Here is an 11,290-nt window from a genome sequence, read left to right on the forward strand (position 1 = left end):
AAAAGAGCACTCTCCAAATACAGAAAGGTATGTATGTTACTTACAACCTATATCTCAAGTTCAGAAGAAAAACATTTCCATGAAAGACATTCAAATCAAATCGAAAAACGTAAAACTGTTTGTTCACACCATTGGCTGGAAAGATACTCTTACTCGATCCTTTGTGTCAAGCATGTCTACAATGATGCGTGAAAGTTTTCATCTGAATGGTGCCAATTGATTTCATGGCTCCACAAGTTTAATGATAATTTTGAAGATCGGGAAGATTAGATAATGTTGGGTGGTCTTGAACTTCTCTCAACTCCAAAAGCAAGCCAAAAAGATGAGGCTTTCTCTCACACTTATAAACTGACCACCAGCCCATTTCACAATGGATATGGATAATACCAACAATCTCTCCCCCACACATCGGACCTTGGGTTGGAGCAACGACAACCCGTTTCTTCCGTGTACTGTTGGGCCAAGACTTATTGGTAAACCTGGGTTCTGATACTAGTATTGGCTCTATAACTCGACGCGTCTTGACACCCGTCCCAAGAAGGTAACCATGACTCTGTACTATTTGTTAAGAGATTAAAGCGGTTATGGAGTTTTTACCAAGAGTACATTAATATACATAAATGAACACAACTCTAACCCAAAAACCTAAGCTAATGGGTTAAGGTTCACTTAGGTATATTAAGAACTCTTTTCTTATAAATTTTTCTCAATGTGGAACACAACATTCATAAGTACACTCACAACAAATAAGGATGAGGGAAAAACGTATAGCCCATCTCATTCAAGTGCCTTCCCTTCCATATATTCAAAACCCAATAAAGGAAATAAATCTGCAGTTATGAGGTGGTTTAGGAAGAGAAAAGTTTAATTCCCTATTTAAGGTAAAAAGACCGTTTCTTCTAGTTGTATATAAATTGTTGATTTCCAGAGGATCCAATAGCATTAATTTGCATTGAAATTTGCAGCATCTCAAAAGCAAGCCTAAGACCAAAAAAAAAGAAAAAGCAAGCCTAAGAAAAAGAAGGATGAAATTTGCTACATTTCTCATAGTACTTGTTCTTCTGCAGCAATCCTTGAAGGAGGTTGGAGCAGATTTAATATCAGACACCTGTGGGAAGACAGACAGATCTTATCTGTGTGAAAAGTACCTGAGAATGGACCCTCGTGGTACTAGTGCAACAGATGCCAAAGGGCTCACACGTGTCATGTATGAATTTGTGCAGGATAGTGCCACAGGAACTCTTGCCCAAGTGAAGAACTTGCTCGCAGGCCCCAATGATCCTGCTCTTACAAATTACCTTACCGCGTGCTCCGGTTATTATGGAACAATTGTCTCTGATAAGGTACCTAATGCCCTAAAAAATTTGGATTCGAATTCTTATGTTACTGCTGCATCTCTTATCAGTGATGTCATGTTCGAAGCACAAATCTGTGAAAGGTCATTCAGCATTGGATCTGAGGTTCGTAAATCACCATTAACAGACAAGAACACTGAGGTTATTAACCTAAGTGACATTGCCTTGCATCTCACAAGCAGCTTGGCTTAATATATATATATATATATATATATATATATATATATATATATATAAAATTGTATTTTATCTTTTAACTGTAGTATGGAATGAAGAATCATATAATTTGGATTCAAATTCTTGTGTCACTGCTGCATCTCTACGTGATTCAAATTCTTATGAGTGATGCCATGTTTGAAGCACAAATGTGTGAGAGTTCATTCAACATTGAACTACGTGTATATAATAATATAAGGTAAAATCTATTTTTTTTTTTTTTTTTTCTATTCATAAGGTAAAATCTATTTAACCCCTTTAAACTACCACCTCAATGAAAAATTTACTCCACAAATTATCAATTGCAACAATTTACCCTCCAAACTACTAAAACAATGACAGTGTACTGTACCCCAAATTTTAACAAAATGACAAAATTACCCTTACTAAAATAAAAACAAAAATACTAAAATTTAATTTTTTTCAAATTTTTAACGATAATTTTTGTCTTATTGAAAATTTTATAAGGTTAATTTCGTCATTTTGCTAGCATTGAGACGTACGTACATTGTCATTGTTTTGGTAGTTTGAGGAGTAATTGATAGTTTGGGGAGTAGATTATCATTGGGATGGTAGTTTGAGAGGGTTAAGTGGACTTTACCCTATAATATAATACATAGCACAAATAGAACAAAAGAAGAACTAAGTAGATAAAGAAATACCGATGAAAACGCGTTGTGTATTCGTTCAAACTCCAAAACTCCAGAACAAGAAGAAAAAGAATTGAAGGGCAGCCTGTGCAGAAAGAAATGATTGAAATTACACAATATTTGTGAATATTTTCTAAACTACCTGCAGAATGAGCCAATCAGTAGATTGTTGTATATGCTTCTTAGCTCTTCTAGTCCATTGATTTAACCTTCCTTTCTCTTTGTGAAGAATAGCATTCTATTCCAGTCATGAAAGGATATCAATTCTTTTTCTTCTTGTTCTTGAGTTTTGTAATTTCAATCATTTGACCCAACATCTTCTGCTCTGAAGTGCTCAAGATTACCACCACCCAAAATATTTGTCACTAATTTAATATTTATCAGGAGGTAGGAAAACCTCTGGAGAAAGATGTATCAACAGAATTATCCATTGTGTTGTTGATGTGCTGCTCCCTTTACTTGTTCATGTTTGGGTTTCATATCATGTAAATGTTTTAGCATTCGTGGTTTCAACAGAATTTGTATTTTCTGAGTAGCTGTAGTGGTCTCCATCTTTAAATGGCATCTAAACTACCATATTATATCACCCTCTTAAGTATGACAATACTTAAATGGAGCAAACAATTAAGAACTAGGCATAGTTGCTGAAAAGTGTTTTTTAGAAGTCAAATCATAGAGAATAACAAGCATATCTACAAGCCTCCACCACCATATATAATCAACATTGGCTTGGTCCTGACTTTTGCAAGTTTAGTTTACACTGTTTTTGATGAACTGGATATATAAAAGAGTAGTCCCATTGGCGAGGGAAATTATGTTGCAAGACTGACATTACAACCACAATATGCCAGCAGGTAAACTTCTTTGCCCTATTGGTATCAGCAAGTGAGCAGATGAAATTTGGTGTATATGCATACATAAAACATATGTTCCTACAAAAACATGCACCCGCACACGTGCACATAGACAAACTGTGGAGTCTTAGACAGTTGGTGTTCTCCAGGTGTCAATCATATTTGCCTCCTTGTATCTCTGGATGATCATGAAGGTCTTCCATGAAATTATTAGTTTAGGATCAATTCTAGTACAGAAATGTGAACAAGATCAAAGCACAGAGAGAGGGAGAGAGAGAGAGAGAGAGAGATTCCAATACATGGAGAGTGAGAAATACAGTACTGAGTACATTTGTACATAACATTGGTGATAATTCATTATAAGCTCAAGCTCTAGAAAAATTATAGACGAACACAGGCTGGATCTGTTTAGAGAATATCATTGTTTCTTCATTTGGAACTTCTTAATTTGTGATCAAGGTCACTGGTTTAATCCAGTCTTTTTACACAATGTATCATGGAAAAAAAAGAAAGATTGCACGCTTTATAATCCTGTCTCCTTGATGCTTATCAAAAGAAAAAACCCCTCTCATGAATGCAATTTATCTCTTGTCAAGTCATGTCTCTCCATTTTGAAGGCAAAGCATGAGTAGATATGACTTCTGACTAAGCTGCCTAATGCGCATTTATATTCAGTATAAAATCCTGCTTCCTATAGCCTTCAGATAGCTGTCCTATAGTCAATCAAAGTCCCTTTTGAAAAGAGTGGGTACAATGGACTCAAGTTGAAATTTGTTCTAAAGGTAGCATAGAAGGGATCTTTTCAACAATAAAATCGAGTGCTAATATAGTGGGTCCATGCAGCATCATACCACTATTTTATACTTGCCTTCCACAAAACCCAAAAGCAGATAATTTTGCATATATGTAGAAAAGATGTACTACAGTAGTCAAAAGGATAATTTTTGTGAACTGATAAAAATTAATTGTGGAACTGATAAATTTGAGAGCGTCTTTATGGTAGAGCACATATAAGTGTCATAGGGAGTTGCAGAGAGCAGAGTGGCCTACTCAGCTGCACGGCCATGCAAAAGATGCACATTCTAAAGAAGACTGGATTAGAACAGAAAGAACAACAGATTTTCAGTGGATATGTTGATAACAGGACAGCATCGGAATTTCTTTGCACTTCTTTTTAGTTTATAGTTTTGAACAAAGAGATACTTACAATCTATACTGTTAGGAAAATGCAGAAAAGATTTCGTTCCGTGATATGCAATACAACTATTTTCATTAGTATGAAACAAAAAATACACTATACTGTTAGGAAAAAAAAAATTAAAAAGAGCACTATCCAAATACAGAAAGGTATGTATGTTACTTACAACCTATATCTCAAGTTCAGAAGAAAAACATTTCCATGAAAGACATTCAAATCAAATCAAAAAACATAAAACTGTTTGTTCACCCCATTGGCTGGAAAGATACTCTTACTCGATCCTTTGTGTCAAGCATGTCTGCAATGATGCGTGAAAGTTTTCATCTGAATGGTGCCAATTGATTTCTTAAAGCCAAAAGTATAGCATTGCCTGTCCACAAAAATTGGTCATGTTATCAAACTTTTTCGTTAAGGGTGAGCATATATGCATGAAGAAATCAGGAATCCAGCACGCACTTGGAAACAAAACATAAGAAAGAGAGTCATACCTCAGCAAGGATATCTAGGGACTGTTCATCTTCTGGTTTAGGGGATTTCTTAGTTCTCCAACTTCTTAACTCAGTCTGTATTGTATTAATTTGCTCACGAATCTCCTTTAACAACTTCAACTCCTCTTCCCCTACCTCACTAATTTCTTGCCTGGGAAAATTTCTCTCTCTCTCAAGCCACTCAATTCTCTGACACAATTGCTGAATCTTTGCTTGAGATTCAGCAACACTTGTTGTCGGGTGAACAAGAGCCATATTGCAGTCAACACTTGCTTCATTTCTTGCTAAAGATAATTTGTTATCATAGTTTGCACAAAGAAACATTTTCTTTGTCCTATCTGTTTCATCTTTGAATTGCAATCTAAAGGTATCCTCGGAGACCAAATCTGGCTTTCCTAGCCTGTTCTCACCTTCCAAAATCAACTTGCTCCTTTCGCTCTTCTGACATTCGTATGCTTCACAAATCTCATTACTTTGAGGGACTTCAAAAATATCCTGTACAGTTGAGGAGCAAGAATAATTAACAATTGCCTCCCTTTCCTGTATATTTTCTTGAAGTTTAACTTTCTCCAAATTAGTAATACTTTCTCCACTTGTCGGTTCACATAATTTTTCAATGCTTACTTGTGGAAGCAATGAACGAGGAATTGACTCACCCTTCAAGTTTGCAGAATCATCTCTAGAAACTTTGCAATCTGATATCTCTTTTACTCGTTCATCCAACTTTTTGATCTTCTTCCAGTATGAATCAAAGGTTTCACCAGTGGAATTTCCTGATTTCTTCTCAAAATCAAAGTTTTGAACATTAACTTCCTGTTCTGTTTTTTTCTTCACTATTTTTGGAATCAAATCTGACACGGGGATTGGGGATAATTCTCTTTCTAAATTACTGTTCTTCAAATGGGGGTCTTTGAGTTGAATTGGAGGCAGAGAGTTCAATCTTCTGACATTGCTATTAGCACCCGTTTCCACCTTGCATAAATCACTTCTTTGCAAAAAAAGAGTCTCTGGATATCTACAGTCGTAGGCACCCAAATCACTACAACCCATGCTAAGAAATTTGCACCTATAAGCCTGAACCTGAAACTCCAGAGATGCAATTTCCATTTCTTTCTGGTAGATAACATCTTCAAAAATAAAAAGAGAATTCTCGGCATGAGACATCTTTTCTTCTGCCATTCTCTTATATTGATTTGCTTCCATCTGTACAGCAGCCTTCTCTCCTTGCAAACGCAGTATCATGGATAAAGTCTCACTAGCTGCAGAAGCTGAGGCTTCTCTTTCCTCATCCAACTCGCTGTACAGTTTTTGGAGAAGTTGTTGTTGAGCTTGAAGAGTTTCCTTTAGAGCTATAATATCAGTTTCCGACATTGCAGAACACATGCTTTCAGCCATGGCTCAGTTGATAGGCTGTAGAAGTTACTAAAACTCAGCTCTGAGCACAAAAGAACCAAAGTTTTCTATCAGCATCATTGATAAAACTAGGGATCAATTTTTCAAAACTAGAGTGATTCTGCAAGTGAACACACACATATTTGAGGCTTAATCCTCTCCTCTCCATTAAAACTCCCAAAGAATTTTTATCTTTTATTTTCTGTTTCTCAAAACAATTACATTAACAAAAAAAATCCAAAACTTCAAACACTTCAAAACATTTTGAAAAACAATTTTCACCCCAAATCAAACACTTTTTCAAAGAAAAAAAAAACACCCTTCAAAACACATTAACAAACATAAGGTTTTATCCAAAACACAAAAACACTTCTAAAAATAGAAAAACAATATCAAATACTTTTTAAACCAAAAAAAAAATATAACACCATTCAAAACACATTAACAAAAAAACATGAGGTTTTAACCAAAACAAAAAACACTTTTAAAATAGAAAAAACAGTTATCTCCATTATATATATCACATCAAAACACTATCTAAAACCAAAAATAATAAACACCCTTCAAAACATATTAACAAACATAAGCTTTCTTGTTTGGTCCCTTGTTTGGTCGTGCGTGCGTGCACACACAGAAAACAAGTTTTCAGAGACTGTTTGAATGAAATATACTTTCAGAAGAGTTTTCCCGAAGAATTCGACTACAACTCCAGAGAAAAGTTTTCCTAAGGGGCAAAGGATCAAAAACAATATGGGCCTGGTTCTGAAAAATCATTCTTTTGAAAGCAGCCTGTCCTTTGATAACATGAAAATGGTACTTGATGCTGTCTTATGTTTCTGGTTTGGAAAGACGAAAGCCTAGTAATTACTTCAAAATTACTTTTGGTTCATTAATTGAAGAGGGCCAATGTTCCCAGAAAATTGAATAAAGGGCAAATTGAATTAATTGAGAGGACGTAAAGAAAAAGATAATGAAAGCTATGCAAATATCACAAACATATAAACACAAAAAGAAAAAGAGAGAAGGAAACCCAGAAAGGTAGGTGACTTTACCTGGTTGTTGTGTACAGAGTGATCAAATCAAATATGATTTCTCAGAGCAAGACCCAAGTGATGAAAAAGCCTCTGTGACTCCTTCTTGAGAACAAATCGACAAACACCAACAATGTACCAATGCAGAAGTCACACGGAAACCAACCACCCTGTCTGCTTCACCACGCAGAAGAGCATGAACTCAAATAAGAACAACCTTGTGGTTTCTAGGAAGCTACATGAAACTTATTCTTGCAATTCTAATAAGGAAAGAGAGTTAAAACTTGCCCAATGCCAAATTGAGCAAAAATAGCAGGCGTATCAATGCAAATTCTGTCCCTTCCAAGACTCCAGTGATAAAAAAAATCCGCTGTGATTCTTTCTTGATAATAAATCAAACAAGACAAACAGTGTCAATGCACAAGACAGACAAAACACAACCACCCTGTCTGCTTCGCATCCCAGAAGAGCACAAACTCAAATAAGAACAACCCTGTGCGGTTTCTAGGAAGCTACATGAAACTTACTCATGCAACTCTAATAAGGAAAGAGAGTTAAAACTTGAACCCAATTTCCAAATGACACCCAATGCCAAATTGATCAAAAATAGCAGGCCCATCAATGCAAATTTCTCTCTCTCTCACTCCTTTCCAAGATTCCAGACTCTTGCCCAAGAGGGTCCCTCTGGGGAGCGACAAAAAAAGGCTTCAAAAACCAGACTTGCTTTTCTCCAACACAACGCTTTGCTTTTCTTACAATAGCAGAATGGATATTAGGAAAAATATCCAACAGAAATAGCCAATGACAATGTGCAAAACTGCATCTTTTGCTTACCAAATGAGCAAGTGGAGAAATAGAATGATTCTGCCAAAACCATGTGCTTTTCTAGCCAACCAATGAGGATGTTGGTCAAAGAAGCAAAACGAGGTCGTTTCTTGTTCTCCTCCTGCTCCTGAGTCCTAAATTGTTTAGTAGGCAAAAACTAGAAAGCGCTATAAACACGCTCATAATCATATCATATTAAATTAATCATCGCCTTGTGGGTCCACCGTCCTCTCCTTTTTTCCCGCAAACGGTACCTGAAGTTTTAAAAGGTAGGTAGTGGCGAATGCAACGGCTAGAATATGGCCCAGTGGCGCATAACGTGGGGCCAGTAGGGCCCGCGTCTTGCCGACCACTTTATATACAAACTCATTGTGCCTGGTCAACTCCCAAATTTTTTGTCTTACCTTTATTTGAGTATATATATATACATGGGAATCCAACGTGGATCCTCCTCCGTGTTGCGCTAGGACGCCCGAGCCTCTCGAGGGAGGATTCCGATGGGCTACCTCTTTCGGGGAGGCGTCAGCGCAGTTCCAGACTTTACCACATCGAAAATCTCTGTCAATTGGCTGTTTGAGTTGACCGTATTCAGACGGTCAATTATACGTTAAGCTGAAGAGAGATACCATGTATTCTGTCAGTATTCAGATGAATGCATCAAGAAATTAATGAATTAAAATTGAAAGATATGACGTATTTAATTAAGTGAGTTGTATTAGAGTTACTTTATATAGTCTTATATTTATTATTCGAGAAGTGTTAGGGAGCCAAATAAATGAATCCAAAAAAATTTTCAAACTGACGTGGAAAAGGTCTTTAAATTAAAAAAATGAAATTCTCTCTTTCTCCTCTGTCACTCACGGTCTGCCACGTCAGGTTAGAAATTTTTCTGGATTCATTTGTTTGGCTCCTTAGTACTTCTCTTATTCAGAACGTTCTAAATCTGACACAAATCTAACACGAAATTAACGAATTAAGGTTAAAGAGTTTAACGTGTTTAATTAAATTGATCGCCTTATGGTTAACCATATATAATTTTATATTCATATTTTGACATAACCCGAATCCAATATGTAAACATTAATTGCCACCCCTAATACAATGTGTGTGTATATATACATGGAAGAAGAAGCGTACAAGAAAATGTTTATTTATAATTTTCAATACAAAATCCTTAAGTTATTTTATATTTTTTAAAAATTAAGAACCGACCTTTTTTTTATAACATATATAAAAATTAAGACCAAATTCTTAATTTTATATGAAAATTCGATTCTTAATTTTTTTTAAATATAAAAATAACTCAAGGATTTTGTCTTGAAAATTATAAATAAAAATTTTTCTTGTACGCCTCTTCTTCCTCTTTATTTCTTTTTTAATGAGGAGTGTTTGGAGTTTCATCTTAATCCCAATTAATATCTAGACATTTGTATTATGTTACAAACTTATTAAAGTTTGATACAGTAAATTAAGAATTTTTTAACTTTAAGAGAGTAATTATAAAATTGATAAAAGTTCACCAAAATTAAATGAAGTTTCTCCTAGAATTTCAACCATGACATCATTATCCGGGTGATAGACTAGCTAGTATAATGTGAAATCATTGTCTAACCACTAATATAGGTCGTGTAATAGAATAATATCCTCTCTATTGAATACTGTATACAATTGCCGATTGGACTAATTCTATCAACATTAGAAAGGTAAAATGTGAGCTTTTGATTGGTGTTTTCACCGAATCAAAGACACACTTTGATCAATTGCGAGATAGAACACCAAGAAGGAAAATGCCATAAGAAAGTGAAAGGCCACGGAAAAATGATTTTGACACCATACATATATATATATAAAAAATATGTGTGAGAGAAAGAGTAGAAATGAAGCATAATTAAATCTTGATGATAAAATAAAATGTCTCATCTCCCTTTCAAGAGAAATGCATATCAGGATCCTTATCCATTTAGGTTGTCGGTGTTGTGTCTCAAAAGTTGAACGTGTTATCAATGAAGAGAGAAAAATCGTGGATAATAGAGAGAGAGAGAGAGAGAGAGAGAGAGAGAGAGATGTTGATTGTTAATTAAAAAATTCATTAATGCAACTTTAACACAGCCAATGAAGCAAATTGACGAGAAATAATCCTAAAAAAAAATTAATTCGATAAGCATGTAAAATTAATTTAGATAAATGTTTCCTACTATAATTTTTATTCAATATTCCAACAACATTACTTAACAAACATTAATTTGTCCTCAAGAGATAGCTCAATCGGCTAGGACCCGCTCATATCCTCCTCCTTCTTTTCTATTTTTTTTTTTTCTTCTTGTTTTTAGCTGTTTTTAGGTGTTCTTCTACTAGACCAGCAACTTCAATCTATTCCAATGTGCTATGCTGCCCATCTCCTCCTTGAGATCGATGGGGTTCTAGATCTAGGTTTTCAAACTTAGATTTACTCTCCTCAACCGATTTTCGCTCCACCACGCACCAACACCGGCCGTTGCTACTGCTTATCCGGTCCTTATCTTGAGATCGGTGGGGTTTTAGTGCGTATCGTCTCCTTCACCCTAGCCGCATCCCGCTATTGCTGCTTGCTGATTGTTTGTTTGTATTTTTGTTTTTGAATAAGAGTTTTCTTCCTTCTAGATCTGCTCTCATGAGCGATCTATGGGGTGAGAATGATTAGATTGATATGAGAAATTTTTTCTCACGGTCGGAAAATATAGACCTATATCTTAGATCTAGTCTGCCTAATAGTAGATCTGTGCATTAACCGCAGTTGTATATAAGTTAGCAAAAAAATTGATGTCATAGATAGTACATAATTGTAAGATCTGTATTGTATCTATGACGTTGTAATCTCATAATTTTTATGCTCTATGATGTAAGAGCTTTATGCTCTGAATTTTATTATCAATGAAATTACAAAGATTCTAACTTCAAAAGAAAAGATAACGTTTCATTTCAAAAAATACATGTTAGATAAAATTATAATATTTAATATGAGTCTAAATTTTAACATTAAAGAGGTCGGTTTGAAACTTATAACAAAGTCAGTTGTAATAAATTTAAAATTTAAAGGTGAAGCATTTAATAATTAATATAATTTTATATTATTTAAATTTTTTTTAAAAAAATGTTGGGTCAAATATGCAATGGTTGCTGCGAACTACAGTGGCAAGATAAAGCACCGGAGGGACAGAATAATGGAGGTTGCTCTACACGGGGATGTCTTCATTAAAGGCGGAGTAACTTCAATGCCAAAACTGTGATGATGTGGATAATCG

The 11,290-nt window shown here is 35.1% G+C and overlaps 1 protein-coding gene across 1 annotated transcript; it reads right to left on the reverse strand.

Annotated features, from left to right (window-relative positions):
• Positions 1-4,352: 4,352 nt before the first annotated feature.
• LOC132184714 (uncharacterized) lies at positions 4,353-7,973 on the reverse strand. Its single transcript, XM_059598443.1, has 3 exons — positions 7,206-7,973; positions 4,762-6,196; positions 4,353-4,643 (listed from the first exon to the last, which is right to left on the reverse strand). The coding sequence occupies exons 2-3, from the start codon at positions 6,154-6,156 to the stop codon at positions 4,620-4,622; spliced, it is 1,419 nt and encodes a 472-aa protein (XP_059454426.1). The 5' UTR covers positions 6,157-6,196; positions 7,206-7,973; the 3' UTR covers positions 4,353-4,619.
• Between the last annotated feature and the right edge of the window lie 3,317 nt (positions 7,974-11,290).

Source organism: Corylus avellana, chromosome ca6 (genome assembly GCF_901000735.1).
Source record: "Corylus avellana chromosome ca6, CavTom2PMs-1.0".
NCBI lineage: Eukaryota > Viridiplantae > Streptophyta > Magnoliopsida > Fagales > Betulaceae > Corylus > Corylus avellana.

Bases quoted from the DNA above. Each gene is read 5' to 3' on its own strand.
- LOC132184714 (XM_059598443.1), bottom strand. From the start codon at position 6,156: ATGGCTGAAAGCATGTGTTCTGCAATGTCGGAAACTGATATTATAGCT. The intron at 4,644-4,761 runs GTATGACTCTCT...TTTTGTGGACAG, and splicing joins CCCTAGATATCCTTGCTGAG to GCAATGCTATACTTTTGGCT.